This window comes from Nanorana parkeri, unplaced genomic scaffold, assembly GCF_000935625.1.
Source record: "Nanorana parkeri isolate BGI_ZX_2015 unplaced genomic scaffold, ASM93562v1 scaffold31, whole genome shotgun sequence".
In the NCBI taxonomy this organism is placed as follows: Eukaryota; Metazoa; Chordata; class Amphibia; order Anura; family Dicroglossidae; genus Nanorana; species Nanorana parkeri.
The window spans coordinates 2,135,024-2,154,054 of record NW_017306299.1 but is presented as its reverse complement, the minus strand read 5'-3'; the positions used below and the strand labels follow the sequence as shown (position 1 = coordinate 2,154,054).

Here is a 19,031-nt window from a genome sequence, read left to right as displayed (position 1 = left end):
TTAACGGGGAGGGGGCGGGGACAGCTGGCTCTGCCTCTAGATAGCCAGAGCCAGCTGTCACTCAGCCAGCTGGGGGGATCCTGACAGTATTGTAGGGATCCGGCTGCGGCACTCTCAGTATTTACAGGCAATAGTTCGCTATAGACTGAGGTTTGGGTCACGGGAGGATGATAGTATATGTCCTCCCGTGACCCTAAAGAGAACTATGGGGAAAAACACTTACCCCATAGTTCTTCCCTTCAGTTTTATATCTGACCTCCGGCTTTCCCTTCAGTCTTGCACAGTTGTACCGGCTCCTCTCCTGGACTGAAATGGCTTCCCCTGATTTCACTGCACACTGGGAGCTTCTCACAATGTGCATTAGAAGCTGCAGCAAGTCACATAGAGCCCGCCTCATTTCCTGGCTGGAGGACATCCAGCATGATCTAGCCCTTTCTCTCCAGCCTGACTTCCCTGGGCCCGTCCCTTTCATTCATTGGATTTCAGTTCTTTCAATCATCGACGCTCAGCATCACAAGTGGGTGTTACTATGGGCGGCCTGCATGCAAATTTAGTCTGCCAAGGAATGCCCAGTCCTCTACACCAGTGCTCCCCAACCTTTTTATCGCCGCGGACCGGTCAACGTTTGATAATTTTACCGTGGCCCGCTGAGGGGGTGACATTGTTTATATTTTAGATTGTTTTGATTTAATAATTTTAATTTAATTGTATTTAAAAATGCCTTCAAAATAAAATACAGTTACACCAAAAAATGAAAGCGTTGGAATGCTTCACCTATTCCACCACCGAAAAACTGGGCGAGATTACGTTAAAATGTGTGACCACGTCACTGGTCACACATTCTAACGTAGTCTCAAACTTTGATAGATCACATGCCTACCTGTAATCATTTAACCAGAGAAATAGATTATAATAGGGAACATTACAGTGTAATATTCCCCATTATAATCCATGTCTAATGACATGATGTAAGACACCCTTCCCCCGCTCAGACTCACCCTTCCAGGAGCAGCAGCCATGTGTCGATGTGTGCACTCACTGCAGGGGGCGGGGCGTGTGACTCACCTCCCCTCCCGCCGCCTGTTATTATAGACGCGGACGGGAGGGGAGTCACAGGACCCGCCCCCTCACTGTGAAGCCCGTCGTCAGTGCGGGTCCCCGGTGTTCGAACACCGGGACCGTGCACTGCCATATATTGCATGACCGGACCGCACTGAGACTGTGCGGTACCGGTCCGCGGACCGGGGGTTGGGGAACACTGCTCTACACTGTCACCCACCCATCAAAGCATTTTGATATTTGCATGACTCCTTACACTTCTTGCATCACAGCTGAGTTGACCTCAGAGAAGTACAGAGGCAGGGTGCTGTGATGTTTTCAGGTAGCTATTGCATGTGAAGGTATGAATGGGCCCTCCTCTGAGTGTTTAAGGGCATGACTTCTGTGCTAAGTTTCCCCTAGTGTCTAACCCCAACCAGTGAAAGTGCCTCGGACTCAATAAGGTGGGTGGGCTTGGCCCTAACATCAAGAACATTAGGTCCATACTAGGAAGGTGAAACCGGCTGCAGAGGGGCACACCGGTTTGGTAATATCCTACTCTTACAAGTAATAGCAGGCAAATTGCTGTGCCAAGTTTTTAACACTTTAAGCTGATCAGAGAGTTCTATAAAAACGCTAATGAATGCTGCTGTGTATTTATTACATTTCATTAAATGTCATTTTTGGTGCAGCTAGAACTGTGGTACCTTGGTTCACGAACTTGATTCGTTCCACGATTCTGGTCGCGAACCGATCTGGTCGTGAACCGAATCAAACTGTGATCAGACCGCGATCCCGACTAGAGGAAGCCACGACCCGTGTCAGAGCGGGGAAAATGGCTTCGTCACCCGAAGCGGAGGTTGCAAACGGAGGCAAAATTTTGCCGAACTTCCTGTTCGCCGACAGAGGCGTTCGTGAACCGAGGTACCACTGTATGTGTGTATGTGTCCGAATTAGACATACGCCTCTTGTAATTCCTTATATCAGCCATTCTCAACCAGGGCTCCTCCAAAAGTTCTTGGGGTTCCTTGAGCTGTGACTGTTTAAACTTCCACGTGATGGTGCCTGCATTGATCCGGAGCCAGTGCCACTTGGCATTACCAGCAGCAATTGGCACCAATGATCCTTTTGGCTGTCTCTAAGGGTGGCATTCTGACCATCACTATAATGGGGCATTCTTTCCACTGCTCACCAATGTAAGGGAGGATTCTTCCTACTAACCACCAATGTAAGAGAGGATTCTTCCTACTAACCACCAATGTAAGAGAGGATTCTTCCTACTAACCACCAATGTAAGAGAGGATTCTTCCTACTAACCACCAATGTAAGAGAGGATTCTTCCTACTGACCACCAATGTAAGAGAGGATTCTTCTTACTAACCACCAATGTAAGGGAGGATTCTTCCTACTGACCACCAATGTAAGGGATGATTCTTCCTACTGACCACCAATGTAAGGGAGGATTCTTCTTACTAACCACCAATGTAAGGGGGTTATTCTTTCTTTTAACCACCAATGTAAGGGGCTTATTCTTTCTTTTAACCACCAGTGTAACAGGGGATTCTTCCTATTGACCACCAATATCGGGAAATTCTTCTTACCGACCACCAATATAAGGGGGGCATTGTTTCTACTGACCACCATTGTAAGGGGGGATTCTTCCTACTGACCAACAATATAAGGTGAAATCCTTCGTACTGACCACCAATGTAAGGGGGATTCTTTCTACTGATCACCAATGTAAGTGGGGCATTCTTCCTACTGACCACCAATGTAAGGGGGGGCATTCTTCCTACTGACCACCAATGTAAGGGGGGGCATTCTTCCTACTGACCAGAAATATAAGGGGGGATTCTTCCTACTGACCAACAATATAAGGGGAAATTCTTTGTACTGACCACCAATGTAAAGGGGATTCTTTCTACTGAACACCAATGTTAGGGGGGCATTCTTTCTACTGATCATCAGTGTAAGGGGGGCATTCTTTCTACTGATCATCAGTGTAAGGGGGGCATTCTTCCTACTGTCCACCAATGTAAGGGGGGCATTCTTTCTACTGATCACCAATGTAAGGGGGGCATTCTTCCTACTGACCACCAATGTAAGGGGGGCATTCTTTCTACTGACCACCAATGTTAGGGGGCATTCTTTCTACTGACCACCAATGTAAGGGGGGCATTCTTCCTACTGACCACCAATGTAAGGGGGCATTCTTCCTACTGACGACCAATGTTAGGGGGGCATTCTTCCTTTTAACCACCAATGTAAGGGGATATTCTTCCTACTGACCAACAATATAAGGGGGATTCTTCGTACTGACCACCAATGTAAGGGGGGCATTCTTTCTACTGACCAATGTAATGGGGTTATTCTTCCTTTTAATCGCCAGTGTAACGGGGGCATTCTTCCTACTGACTAGCAATATAAAGGGTGATTCTTCCTATTGACCCCCAATGTAAGGGGGAATATTTCCTACTGTCCCCCAAATGAACTTGTTTTAACAGTGGTTTCCTAAACTGCAAGCGTGGAGTTTAGATTTAAAATCCTGTATTTTAGGATAATTTCTTCTATGGTGACTCACAATAGTCATCTTGTAGCTCCGCAGATCTTTATTCAGCTTAACAGATCATTTGTCCTATGCTCTCTCTGCATGCTTGCTGCGCTCTTTTGTATTTTTTCCTCTCTCCTTGTTTGTTTTTCTTGTGCCAGAAATCCATCTGCTCGCCTCCCCCCCAGTCATCAGCTGCTCCAGCGATATTTCCTCTGGAACGTATTTTACCTTTCATGGTCAAATCGAGTGTGTGTAAATGGGAGAAATCTCCAACAATTCCTACAATGTGACTATATAAGGGAGAGCTGCCTTTTTCTTTTCCGTTAAATATCTCTCTAAATATATACCTGGCGCTATCGGATGTATAATGGAAGGGACAAGTCTTCGAAAGCTTTTACTATTTTAAGGTCCTCTGTACCCCGTGGGGGAATTCCATCACAAAGGGCCATTAGCCGGTATTTTTAGTTCAGAGTTCTGGATGGAGGAAATTAATTCATTTGATGGTAAATAGCTGAGTTTCGGACAACTGGAAGGATAGAAGGTAGATATCCTGAAGTAGAGAATCGAGAAATATAAATTTTTGGGGGCGGGGAGATTTTTACATTTTTTTAAAGGAGAACCAATACTAACAAAAAGGAAACCTTGCAAAGAAACAATGTAAAGTAAATGCCCTATCATCCATCATCATCATCATCCCATCCATTCATCATCCCATCCCATCCATTCATCAGCTCATCCCATCCATTCATCAGCTCATCCCATCCATTCATCAGCTCATCCCATCCATTCATCAGCTCATCCCATCCATTCATCAGCTCACCCCATCCATTTATCCCATCCATTCATCATCCCATCCATCCATCATCATCATATAAAAGTGCAAGTCAAAACCTTTTTTTAGATTTAGGTAGAGTGGAGAGAGATTAGAACCCCCTGTCAGGTTTTTATTGCTGTCTGTGTCCCCATTAGGGAGCCAAAAAACCCTTGCTGCACTCCTTACCGGAACATCAGAGAAACCCATGCAAACGGGTGGGTGCTTGTAGTGACCACGGACGGCACCGTGATTAACACAGAAGAAGAAATTATGTCACCAGCACACCGTATGATTAATTAGCAAAAGTCCATTTAATGACACATTGCCATTCAATACTACATCAATACTGTATTGAATGGCAATGAGTCATTAAATAATGGACTTTTGCTAATTATTCATACGGTGTGCTGGTGACATAATTTTTTTAATTTTTTGTCCCCATTAGGGAGCCCCCCCCCCCCCCCCATCTGTCCTGGTGACCATTATCTTTGAAAGAAAATCCCAAATTTTGAGTTGTCAACAGAACCGGAATAGAAGGGAAATCTTCCAATGGGGACACTAGTTCTGGTGACCCTGCTGACCACCAGGATTTGTACGCTCTTTGGAGGGACTTCCTCTCACTTCTTGTTGTGGCCATTGGGCAGGAATTAAAGGGAAATCTCCCCAGTGGGACACAGAAGGAAAAATAAATAATGACGAACGGGTTTATAACCCTCCCTGACTCTATCCAAAAACTAAAAGGAAGAAAATTGGCTTCGGTTCTACTTTAGGCTGGGTTCACACCTAGGCTTATCGAATATGCGCGTTTGTCGCGCCACGCGTTTTTACCGCGATTCGCGGTACAAAAAACGCGCGTTTCCGAGGGCTACCTGGCTGTATCCCAATGGATGCGCGCGGCAAATACGCCCCAAAGAAGCTCCTGTACTTCTTTGGGCGTTTTGCAGCGCGTTCCTACGTGCTGTAAAACACCCAGGTGGGAACCATACCCATAGGCAATCATTGGTTTTCACATGTTGAGCGTTTTACAGAGCGTAGGAACGCGCTGTAAAACGCCCAAGTGTGAACCAGGCCTTAAAGCTGAAGTTTAATCTGCTTATATTTCACCTTCCTGGTTCCTCATTTCCCCTCATCAACATTCTAATAATATCATTGAATAAAATCGTTCTGCTTTGTTGTTCGCAATATTTTATGTTCTGTGTACATCGTACAGTGCGTGCAGTGTAAACTCACAGTTAATTTCCAGAATCCTACAGATCTGTAGGGTAAGGTGCTGGGGATGATATAACATGAGTTAAGCTGGCCATACGCTGTTCTGGTTTTTTTTTTTTTTTCGTTCAACCCGCGGGCTCAACGGAAAAAATAGAACAGATTCCTCTGTCTGTCGTGCTACGAACGTTGATTCCGCTGTCTTCGTTATATTCTGATGGCAGCCACCACCAGCTGTCAGAATATCCGAACAGAGCCGGCAGCTCATTGACTGCCGGCTCTGTTAATTTAGAAGGTTTTCCAACCGGCTCCTTCAATCAGCTGATTTGAGGGATGCTGGCTGAAGGAATACCGACAGTGGCACCCATGGCGAATTCACACCAAAACGATGCCTGGGATCCCGGAAATAGTGGGGCAAAGAGGAGCAGAGCTCTGGAGAAGGGCACCCTTGTGAGATATGTGTGCCCTAATGTGCAAGGATAGTCTGCATCCTTATGGCAAATACCCCATCCAGCTCATAGCAGTCTAATTCCGCTTAATGCTAGAATGTAATTGTGAAAACTAACCCAGTTCTGTTATTTCAGGGGCAGAATAAAGTCCGAATTCAATAGCTGCAAAGGATGTAAATCCACATTAATGCTTTTGCAAACCCAATTGTTACCTTGTTAAAGTAGCGGTGACATCATCACTGTGCTGCACATAACCTGTGCAGAGAGAAGAGCCGTGGGAGGGGCCCAGCAGGCTTCACCCACTACAGGCTGCCTGCAGAAAACAACAGGAGGGTGGAGACAAGACCAGTCACCCTGCACAAGGAGAGAGAGTAGCAGTGACTGGTCTTTATTACAGGAAGCTCCAAATGTCACGCTGGATTACTGCACAGATCTGGAAGAAATACATAAAGCTCATCAGGATTCAAATAAGGACTCTTGTATTTAGATAATATTTGCTTATCGCGGAGTTCAGCTATAAGAAATATTTAATTCATTGCTTTCAAGAACAGTCTACTTCCCTTTTATTTTGGTTGAGCGCTATTTATATCGGCGCACCCACCAGCTCTAACCATATAGTTATCTTTGCCTGTTATGTGATTACAAACTGGCTGATTGCTGTCTTTAGGAAGAAGAGCCATAAGTGATTGCTCTCTAAATTCAGTCATTAACCTCTCGAGATCCACTAATATGACATCTGTGTGCCAGCCCGTATTGGGCCTTAAAGTGACATTAAAGTCACATTTCCGCCCCCCATGCTGGTGTAAGGATTAACCTGAAATGATGCCTCTTGATCCGATCATCTTCTTCCTACCAGTAGTTTTCAGCAATCCCTCCAGCGCTGGTGCCGGTCTCTGATCCAGCGCTGACTGCTGTGTCCCACGGTGTCTGTGCGGGTGCACGCTGCCCAGGCTGCCTGCATTGACTTACCCTGTGTCTCTACTCCACTCCCGGCCGAAGATCTCTACTGCACATGCGCCCGCCCCATCACCCTTCACGGCCGTTTGAGAATATTCAGATGTTCGGACAGGAGCGCGCGGCGGAGACACAGGTAAGTAATAACCTGTTTGGTAACTTATTTTTTATTTCTTTGTATGTTTTTGCATGTATCTACAGTAGATATATGCAAAAAAAAAGGTTTAATTATACTCTAAAGAGAACCTGAACTGCAAGAAATAGGGGGCTGACAGCCTCTTGAAAATGCTAGATTCCTGGCAGTCTGCGACCTGCTACTATCTGGGGGTGTTTCCGATAACAGATAACCTTCTCCCTCTTCCGGTTGTGGTTTATCAGCTGGAGGAACCACAAAGAGCAGCAGGGAGGCACGTTTTCTCAGGAGTAGCCAAACTCCGGCCCTCCAGCTGTTGTGGAACTACATATCCAATGAGGCATTGCAAGACTTTGACAGCCACAGCCATGACTCCCAGAGGCAGATCCATGATGGGTTTTGTTGTTTCACCCGCAGCTGGAGAGCCAGAGTTGCCCACCCCTGTGGTAGAGAATTGGGGAAACATAATGGGTAGAGATACAGAATTAAGTGAGCAGAGCAATGCACGAGTGCCCATAGCATGTGGCGTAGTGATGTGGTGTGACACACCACCCACTGGAAAGGTGCATATTCCTCTGCTTGTAGGTCCTTTTAGTATTATTACCTTGAGGAAGCAAGAGGGTCGCATTAAACAACACACCCTGGTCACCTACCTGGCTGCAGCCTGAGAATAGACACTAAAGGAGCAGCAGAAGACTGATTAGACTCCCTTCTACTCCTCTCATCCTTTTCAGCACCTGATTGATCCATAGTGCTTCCCCTCCTTCTCCCAGTCTCCAGAGTGCTGTTGTACAGGGAATCACAAGGAGCAGGTATCTAGAAAGGTTCAGGTACTTCTACTAGCTGCATTTCAAAATACATAATAATACATAACTAATAATTGGTGTCATTTTTGTACTGCCTGAAATTCAGTTTTTAATAATCTATGTGCACGTGTATCAGAATGCATCAAATCCCAGCACTGATATCATGGCCGTATAGTGTTGCCTTCCTTACCATCACGTGGCAGAGAGCAGCAGATGGTTCATCCGGTGAATGAACGGGGTGGACTTGGGACAGGTAGGCTGCTGCGTAAAGAGCTAGATGATGCTGGACATCCACCAGCCAGGAAATGAGTCGGGCTCTATCTGACTTGCTGCAGCTTCTAATGCACATTTACAAAGCTCACAGTGTGCAGTGACATCAGAGGAAGACATTTCAGTCCAGGAGAGGAGCCGGTACAACTGTGCAAGACTGAAGGGAAGGCCGGAGGTCAGATATAAGACTGAAGGGAAGGCGGGAGGGCAGATATAAGACTGAAGGGAAGGCGGGAGGGCAGATATAAGACTGAAGGGAAGGCGGGAGGGCAGATATAAGACTGAAGGGAAGGCGGGAGGGCAGATATAAGACTGAAGGGAAGGCGGGAGGGCAGATATAAGACTGAAGGGAAGGCGGGAGGGCAGATATAAGACTGAAGGGAAGGCGGGAGGGCAGATATAAGACTGAAGGGAAGGCGGGAGGGCAGATATAAGACTGAAGGGAAGGCGGGAGGGCAGATATAAGACTGAAGGGAAGGCGGGAGGTCAGATATAAGACTGAAGGGAAGGCCGGAGATCAGATTTCATTAAAACAAGCAATTGCACTTTGTCCTACAGATATCTGCCTGGCTGTATTTTCTGCCCATTCACTGAGTCATCTTATGTTTGCAGGTTGGGCTATGCAGGTCGCCTCTTTCATTTTCATCCGCAGGAAGTGGGAGGAGGATAAAAGCCATTTTGAAGCCATGCTCGATTATTTTTGCGACATTAAAGAACCTCTCCAAATTCTCTTCTTTCCGGAGGGAACCGACCTGACAGGTTAGTGAGCTTACCTTTATGCCAGGGGTAGCCAAACTCTGGCCCTCCAGCTGTGTGGAACTAAAACTCCCATGAGGCATTGCAAGATTCTCACAGCCACAGACATGACTCCCGGAGAGAGACGCATCATGGGATTTGTAGTTTCACCAGAGTTGGAGGGCCGGAGTTTGGCTACCCTTGTTTTATGTGTTCAGCGTTGAATTTCTTTCTCATCACGTTGGGCGGAGCATCGTACCTAATAGTGGGAGATGTTGTTTAGTTTGTCTTTATGCCAGTCAAAGCCGGTCACATCCAAGGAGCCAGGCCACCAATGCGACTTCAAAATGTACTGCAGGTGCCAAGCTTTGAAGGTTTTCTCTAGTTGTTGTTGATGGAGCTGGCTCCTTAAAAAAACAAAATACTCCTGACTCCAGGAATTGGACAGGCTGGCTTCTGAATTCCATATCAATTTGTCCATCCCTGCCCAATCATCTTGACTTGTTACATTAAATCCAAAGTACATGCTATAATTACAAACTCCAGCCCTCCAGCTGCGGTGCAACTACAAATCCCATGAGGCATTGCAAGATTCTCACAGCCACAGGCATGACTCCCAGAGAGAGATGCATGATGGTATGTAGTGTCACCACAGCTGGAGGGCCAGAGTTTGCCCACCCCTGAGTTGCACTGTGACCATATTACACAGCATTTGACACCCACAATGTGCAAACTAACTGGTTCACCTTATTCTGTGGAGCATAAATAAGGGGAATTGGCTTTCCACTTGTCCTCCCAGCACTCTAATCAGCCACCAGACCACCCAGGATTCCGGTGAAAGTCAGTACTTTATTGGCCCCATGTGACAATGTTGGGGACCGATGATTGTCTGTTTACAAGAAAGTGATACATATTCCTGTGTATATACAGTATGTCTTGGGTTTGTGGCAGCAGATTGCAGTGGCAAGAAAGTGATCCATATTCCAGTATATATACAATGGGAAGAACTTATAAAAAATGGGGCAAACAGAAACTGGAGCAGTTGCCCTTGGCAACCAATCAGCATCTCTCTTCAGTTTGCTCATTTGGGATTTGAAAATGAGAGATAGAAGTTGATTGGTTGCAGTGCAAATCTGCTCCAGATTTTGTCTGCTCTAACTTTGATAAATTCCCCCCCCCAGTATGTCTTGGGTTGATGGCAGCAGATTGCAGCGGCAAGAAAGTGAATGGAAAGGAAGTATACGTTGCTTGTGTTCTACAAGGTAATGTGACCCTTTAACAGGGCCTGTTAGGAACAAAATACAGGTTTACTTTTCCTAAAACTAGAGGTAGGGGTTCCTTCCTGATCTCATCCGGAATCTTTGTATTTTCTTCTACTCAATAGCAAAAAAGCAGTTGTAAAGTGCATTACTTCTGTTCCTTAGGAGGGAGGTTGCAAAGTGCCGGATCAAACACGGCCAGTCCAAAAAAAAGTCACCAAATAAGCTAAGCAAATAGGTCAGAGCCTTCAATTGGATCATAGGTCTAGGTTCAGCAAGGTTATGTGCCCAAAGAATGAGGTCAGCTGCCTACCTGAATATACTGAATGATCAGATTTTTCCATCAATGGATCTTTTCTTCTCTGATGGCACATTGGGCATATTCCAAGATGACAATGTCAGGATTCATCGGGCTCAGATTGTGAAAGAGTGGTTCAGGGAGCATGAGGCATCATTGTCACACATGGAAGGGTCACCACAGAGTCCAGACCTTAACCCCATTGAGAATCTTTGGGATGTGCTGGAGAAGACTTTACACAGTGGTCCGGCACTCCCATCATCACTACAAGATCTTGGTGAAAAATGAATGCAACTCTGAACGGAAATAAATGTTGTGACATTGCATAAGCTTATCGAAACGATGCCACGGCCAATGCGTGCCGTAATCAAAGCTAAAGATGGTCCAAGGAAATAGAGTATGTGACTTTTCTGTTTTTGTATAGGCAGTGTATAACAAGATTCTCCAGTAGCATAAATAGCCTATTTCTCTGGCTTATTTGGAGTCTGAATTATATTCTCTGACTCTGTTTATGATTTAATAATTACTACGCAGGATGTATATAACACCAAGAGTTTTTGCAACGCTTTACAATATAAAGAGAGACAATACAGTTACAATACAATTCAAGCAAGAGGGTCAGGAGTAATCCACAGCAAACACTGCTCACCTTCCAAAACCAGGCTTGCACTACAATTGTGTCTCAGGTGCAGGCTTACTCAATCGTGGAGAAAGTCGGAATGGTAAAACGCGTTAGTGGTTGAGCATACATGGGGAGGAACAAACCGTATGTATTCCATAAATAAATATTTTAATCTTCAGTGAAGACCCTTGGAGTGTGGCTATTTCTGGATTGAGGAAGGATAGGAGGGCTCTGATCATGAGAGCTTACAATTTAAAAGGTGGGGGGGGGGGGGAGGGAAGTGATACAAAAGGTATTAACTGTGTGGGGATGAGTTGATGAAGAAAGTAAAATTTCTGTTAGGTAGAGGCAGAATAAGATTCCCTGAAGACATTTGATCACCTAAAGGTGGACATAGTAGGCGATAGCAGCGTTGTTCTGCCAGTAACACACGCCCTGTGCTAGGGTGACAACACTCATTTGCGTACAGTATCTATGGGGGAGCAGCATTGTCACCTTAGGTCAGGAAGTGTATTGGGACTACAGTATACCTTTGCCTTTCATCATTCCTATAACATGAGAAGGGAAGTGTTTTGTAGTTCAGAGAAAGTGTAAACAGATAACAGTGCTGCATAAGAAGTTACCAACTAACTAGATTTCTGGCAGGATCAATAAGCATTTTGCACTTATTGAACAGATATAACAAAACACTTTCAATGGTATATCTAACGGACCAAAAGGGAGCAACAGGAGAAGTTTATTGTTGGGGTGTGCAAACACTTTCAACTGGTGATCTGTTTAAAGCGGACCTTCACAGTCAAAAATCAAATTCTACCAATGCATCCCTCCATGAGGATTAATAATAACATGGACATGTCAGGTGTAAAATGCTGTGATTGTGAAATACTGACACTTGCAGAACATTCACTTCCTGCTTTGAAAGGGCAAAATGACTTCAGTTTGCCAAAGCAATGCACACTGGGATTGCCTTGTCTTCAGCAGAGCATTGCTGGGGAATCTCATCTGTAATCTTATGAGATCTCAGGGAAAGGCATTTTCCTCCCCTGAGATGATGTGCATGGTCACACATCCTAGTCACATGTCTGTGCCAGAAATCCAGGAAGTAAAAGGAGAGTTAGTAATCTGCCCTTAGTAAACATGGCCACTGTCAGAATACTGGGGAAGAAAAGAGAAATAAGGAATGCAAAGAATAAAAAGCCGGCAATGATCTAGAAGTATGTCTTTGTAGATTGTCATCACCAAACATTTCTAAAGGTGTGTTTGTTGTTATTTTAAAGATATGGGTAACAGTCCACTTTAAGGACACCCCTTTGAACATCAGTGAAGGATGCACGGGGTAATATTTGGCCTCCTGCACATGCACCCTCAGACAGATTTAATCATTTTTAGATGCGCAGTTGGTAGCATTTTCCACCCCAGTGCACAGAGCGTGCTGCTGAATTCTAAGCACGGGGCGAGCAGACAAAGGAAGAGGTGGAGAACGTGCCAGCCTTTAGAACGCCGCAGCCAAGTCCATTTGCGTAAATGGCAAGTGATCTTTAAAGGCGTTCATTGAGAGAGAGGGAGTTCGGACGGGGAGATTATCCCGGCCACTTTTCTGAGCATCATGGGATAAAGCCGTTACCTGCCTCTTGCAGGCAGTGGGTGGGAGAGACGTCAAGTCAACGTAAAGTCGTCATATTAATAACTCGCTTGTCCCTTTATGATTGCCTTTCCTCCCCGCGGTATTGTAGACGTGGCTAATTATAAATATTTACCGTAAGCTGATTACAGGAATGTGTCATGTTGGGTTCCTGCGGCATATGTAGAAGGCTGAGGCAGACCAGTCAGCATCTACGCTTCATTAAAGGAAGCCCTTGCTGAGATAAATATGGGAGCTGCCATTGCTGGATTTTCCTCTGGAAATTGATAGTTGCCTGGCTGTCATTTTACCCTTTTAGCTCCCTATGGACCAGAGCAATTTTTGTGAATAACCGAGCCGAAGTGAAGTGAGCCGAATGCAGTTCAGCTATTCACTTCAGCCCTGTACGGCTGTGTTCAGCCGTACATCAGCTGGAGTCAGCCGTACATCTGCTAGCATCTGCCTTCGGTCAGCCGAAAATGCTCTGCATGTACCGTACGGCTGAACCGAATTGCAGGAGGAGTTCGACTGCATGCATTTTTAATATTTAACTCTTGAGTTTAGCGTCACCTTAAAGTGACATTTAAACCCTCAGATTTTTTAACATAAAACAATAGTGTAATGTGCGCCTTACTGTGATCCATGGTTGTTTCCCTTCTCTTTGCTGCTCTTCCTTTTAAATCTGTATCTCTTCTCATGCTCGGCTGAACTTCTGTTTCGCAGCTGAGTGCCTTGTTTCTGAAATGGATACATGGTGTCTGTGTGTAGGTTTGCAACCTGAGCCAGCACTACAGGAAGAGGCACACAGCTGCAAAGGGAAGTTCTCCCCCAGCATGAGAAGACATGAGAAGGGAAACTACCATGGATTACAGTAAGGCACACATTACAGTATTGGTTTATGTTAAAAAATCTGAGGGTTTAATGTCACTTTAAGCCTCATAGCTGTGCATCTGCAGTGTGAGATCATCTAAGGCCCTGCTGCTGTCTCTGATGGCTACTTTTACCAAATTTGGGTTGAGATTTGGTGATATCAGTTCTGCGCTACTAACTGGGGAGGAAGCTGCACCTGAGGACCTGCAGTGCAAGGATCTCTCTGCTTATGCTTCATTCATCCTTATGGATCTGTGTTTCCTCAACCTCTTCTGCTTCTTCTTTAATATTACCCCATCAGTCATCAGATTACCAGTCATTAGGGTGATGACATGAGAAAACAAAGTCTTGCTTTTCTACAAGGATGGCCGTCTTCACACAGGGACACTGTGCAGAACAAGGCATGGTAAGTCAGTAACTTAGGAAGAGATCAGCTGTAAGGAGCTTATAAGCAATACTGATGTCCAGACCAATGGGGACGCCTTTGCCAAGCTTCCCCAGTTGAGGTCCTCTTAAACTTGTTTGGCATTTTGAAGAAAGAGTAGCAGCCTAAACCCCAAAGTTGGGGGGAACAGAACCAGGAACCTATCTTTAAGCGGTGGTTTAACCCATCAGAATTTACATATGGTGCATTGACCCCTTTATGGAATGCTGACAGACAAGTTCAGTCCCCTTTCATTTTGATAGTCTTAATGTCTTAGACATTTATATCCGTCTTTTTTTATTGCTATTATGAGGTTTAGAAGTCCACAGATGCATCTGTTCACATTCACCGCCGTCGTCGTGTTCCAAATGAAATGGTTCATATTCCGCTGGAATTGGGTTTATGGGTTAGAAACAACTTGTCTCGTATTTTTATCTCCCACTTCAAAAGCGACGAGTTTTTCAAAGACACTTAAACTGCGTTTGTATCTTTTTACATCTCTGAAGTCGATCCAACACAAAGTCCGCCAAGACGAAATGTGTGTTTGTTTAAGACTACTGCTGGGATGCTCTAACTTCAGAGAGATCTCCAGAACTTCTACACATAAAATAGATGGAGGAACGTTGGGTGAATGACAGGAAGAGGTCAATTGGCACCAACTCAGAAAAAAAAAATAACAAGTTTCGCTGGCTGTTTTCAAATGAAAGAAAGTAACTAATGTAATTAAAGGGTCTCTTTAAAAGGAGTATGAAATGATTCCATTTAATCTCACTCGGGGGAACATAGCCTACCTGCTGAGTTCCTCTAATTTGTATCCCTGTATTCATTATATGCAGTTGGCTGCCATGGAAGTCAAATCTCTGTAACTGCCAGAAATGTAATTTTTCTCAATGACCTGAATCTGAGTCAGCAGAAGGAAGAGGTTAGAGTGTTCTTTTGGTTCCGCAGCTGCCTGGTTCTGGTTCATGTGGTGTGGAGGAGATCTCAGAGAATTTAGTGACAAGAGGTTGCAGTTGTTCTCCAGAAGCAATGTGGAAGGCTCGGTGAGTCAGTCAGTAATGGGTTATATCAAATTCAGATTAAAGTAAATGAGGATAGCGTTGGCAACTGATTCTACTACGGTAGCTGTTTTGAAGTTGATCCTTAGGCCTCATTCACACGAGAAACGGTCGACACGTACAGCTCCATGCTGCGTGCACGGCCGTATCGGGCAGCTCCCGGGAAGGACAGTGGCTACGTGTGATTAGTACGCAGCCCCTGTCCTTCTCTATGGGACCACGCGGCCGTACGCCGCCCTACGCTCACCCGCCCTGCACGTCCGTGCGGGTGTCCATACTCGTACGCTGACAGGATGGATCCTGTCTGCGTCCGAGCCAGGACACCCGCACCCTTACGGACGTGCAGGGCGGGTGAGCGTCGGCGGCGTACGGCCGCGTGGTCCCATAGAGAAGGACAGGGGCTGCATACTAATCACACGTAGCCACTGTCCTTCCCGGGAGCTGCCCGATACGGCCGTGCACGCAACACGGAGCTGTACGTGTCGGCCATATCTTGTGTGAATGAGGCCTTAAAATCCAACTACAGCTCCCTTCACCCCCCTTGGAGTACCCTCGCACCCTCAATTTAAAAAAAAAGAATACATTTGTTGTGTCTTTGGTCTGGGTTGCGTAACACCTCTTTTTGCTCTTCTGTCTTATACATTGGGCGTGTTGTGAATTTTATAGAAAGCTGCAATGCAGAAGGACATGGCGCCATTCTTGGTAGCATTCTCTTGTGAGTCCAGGGCGGCCTGACGACAATTGCCTCCCGGAGGCAGGACCTTGATGCCCTGGACTCACACAAAATTGGTTGAATGACAGCACTAGTATTTAGTTGTAGAGAAGACTTACTTGGGTGGACAGTGCTGGAGGTGGGACTTACAGTAAACCTGTGGCAGCAAAGTGCTTCTAAAACCGCAATTAAGCCAAACACCCCACCCTGCGCAGAGGCAAGTCCTCTTTATTGAATCCTTAAGGTTCTTTTAGTCACTAGTTTTGCTCACCCCCACCTGCTCCTTGTTTGCAAGGGAAGGCGCCAAAAGGACGGCATGGGGGTCCAGCTGGGGTGAATAGAGATGGCCACCTGGTTGCATATCAGAGCATCTTGGTTTTTCGGACCCCAGGGCACTCTTTAGAGAGTCTGATCAGTTATGCTGGCTCCTGTAAGTGCTTGCTCTCCATATTAAGTGTCAGTTTTAAGGCCAACTGAACATTCAGTTTAGATCAACTAAAGACATTCCAGGTAAACAAAGCAAAATGTGTGCAAATTCCTCTGGGTTGTTTTCTTTAGAAGTCTAAGGTAGAAAAGCTTGTCCCGTGCCAGCATGCTGGAGAGAAGGACCTTGCTTCTCTGTGTGGGAGCAGTTGTCTCACTGCAGAGGTCCAACATACCCCTTGCCAGGTCAGACCTATAACTGCATTCCACAGAGCTCTAGCTCTTACTCAGTAGGGTGCATGTTGGACCTCTGCAGAGAGACCACTGCTGCCAAACAGTGTAAGAGTCCTTCTCTGCAGCATGCTAACGGGACAAACCAATTTACTCATGTTCTGGCTGCTTTCTAAAGAAACACAACTGTAAGGGCTGGTTCACACCACAAAGTCCACGTTCCAGTGCATTCGGCCTCTGGAATACAAGCCAGCCGGCTCCCTGCGTTCAGGGGCGGGAGGGGGCATGCCGGTGCATTGAATACAATGGCACCACAGCCACGCCCCCTGCCCGAAGTGCAATTGCCAGCACCGTTCTGGTCCAGTGCGATCTGCAAAAATACAGCAAGCACTATGTTTGCAGATCGCAATGGACTGGAACGCAAGCACTAATGTGCCTGCGCTCTGGGTGCAGGCGATTGCACTGCGGGAGGGGGGCGTGGCTGTGGTGCCATTGACTTCAATGCACTGGCATGCCCCCTCCCCTGAACGCAGGGAGCCGACCGGCCTGCGTTCCAGAGGCCGAATGCACTGGAACACGGACTTTGTGGTGTGAACCGGCCCTAAAGGTGCCCATACACTGCTCGATTCTCGTACGAGAATCGCGGGAAATCCCACGATCGTACGAGAATCGAGCAGTGTGAACGAAGACGTGCGACCGTTTCTACTGTACGGTCGCACGTCTTTTGTCGAACCAGCATGCTCGAAAACCCGCCGAGAATCGTACGATTGTCGGCGGCTTTCTAGCCTGCTCCTCCGATAGCTGCGCATCGGGCCGGTGTGCGCACACTGCCCGTTCTGCATTGCGGTCATCGGAAGCCCGCCCCTCAGCGGGGCGGGCTTTCGATGATCGCAAGTACGATCTGCCCGTCCAAGGTGTGCAGATCGTACGAGCTTTCAATAAGCATACGACCATCGCAAGACAAAAGTCTTGCGATGGTCGTAAGGTGTATGGGCACCTTAAGACTTTGAATGCCTTTTGATTTGATACACCTGGAATGTATTTAGCTGATTTCAACTCAGAGTGCAGTTGTGGTTTCAAGCAAACATAGGGCAAAGAAACAGGTATGCTTTATTGGCAGCCCTGCTAGCTGTACACAGTTACCTTACTTTTTCTGACCACTCCATTAGGCCGCCGGGAGCAAATCCTCTGTAAGTTACACCAGTGCTTTCAGTAAGGGGGGGTTGAGTCACATGATCTGCCATAGCTAGATGTATTGGGTATTTTTGGTCACTTCCAGGGGATAGCAAGGGAAGTATTTATGGCTGTTCGGGCTGCTGTTAAGGTGTCTGTGGTTGTTTTTGTTATGCATTTTACTATTTTAGGTCTATAAAAAGACATTGTCACTTTGACCATTCAGTCATAGTCCGTGGCTGGGAAAGAGGGATGCTATGTACGGACACTGTCACTTTGCCTTTATGGTAACTGTGTCTCTTTAAATTAGTAGGTACATTCAAAATCCTCTGAAAGTATACAACATAGGTATCCAGCATAGGGGAAAAGTCTGCCAGAATGTCCAGTACAAGACGCAGAAGGGGACGAGGAAGCCAAAGAAACAGCTTTTTTTTTTAGGTTTGTAGGAGGACAAGATGGTGTACAGCATTTCTTACAGCCGCGCGGTAACTGCCAGGTTTGGCAAACTGCCTAATACTACAATTATCGAAAATTATGATGTGTGCAAATTAGATAATAATAGGTGTGGCAGATATTATCTTTATGTGCATTTTAATCAACCCTGGAGGCTCAAATACAATATCATTTCTGAGGTGTAAGCTCACTAATTTTTTAATTGTTTACTTAGTTTTGGCTGGAGTTTTCCATGAAAGCAGATGTAAAGTCTAAAGTTAAAACACTGGCTATTTTTACTGTTTCAGTAATAAAATAAAAAAAGCCTTCTGATATAGGAAAAAGTGCACAGCGCCACCAATTCAAGAAAGCTATCCGTGTACCAAAATGAATCCTTCTTAAAGTGCATAATGGGTAAATACATTAAACTCCGTTATCCGGTGTTCAACTAACCAGAACTCTCATCTAACCAGAGAACACAAATCCCCTGTGTACTCGCTATTCTTCTGATCTGCGGCATGTAATATCCTGGAAACAATTGTGTGCCTGTTTGTCTTAATTTGTTTTTAAGTGTGTCTATTTGGATTTGATTACTGCATTTCAATATTAATATGAAGTCAATACAGAGTTTATGTTATGGTATACTATGGGGTATGGCATTAGTTCGATTTTTTATTAGTAACTCTCAATAAACAAGAAACCACATTTATCCTCAATCTACCAATCCCCATGGATGCCGGATAACGGGGAGTTTACTGTAGATGATACTTTCTACTTAAGTGTATCAAAAATATTTTAAATATACAATAAATAAAGTGCAGACCAATAATTAATTCTCAAAAAGTATATAACTCAAACCTGGCAGGATATAAAAATATAGATATCTCTTAAAAGGTGCGATAACAGTGAAAGTAAAAAGTATCCAATTTTAATCATTCATATACATGAGTGT

At 45.5% G+C, this 19,031-nt stretch overlaps 1 protein-coding gene across 2 annotated transcripts in view; it reads left to right on the top strand.

Moving 5' to 3' along the window:
- Window positions 1-19,031, top strand: part of LCLAT1 (lysocardiolipin acyltransferase 1) — a 113,906-nt gene that overhangs the window by 13,742 nt on the left and 81,133 nt on the right. For both annotated transcript variants that reach the window (XM_018568233.1, XM_018568225.1), the window contains one exon: window positions 8,834-8,980. In XM_018568233.1, coding sequence (XP_018423735.1) covers window positions 8,834-8,980 — 147 coding nt within the window. The remainder of the gene's footprint in view (window positions 1-8,833; window positions 8,981-19,031) is intronic.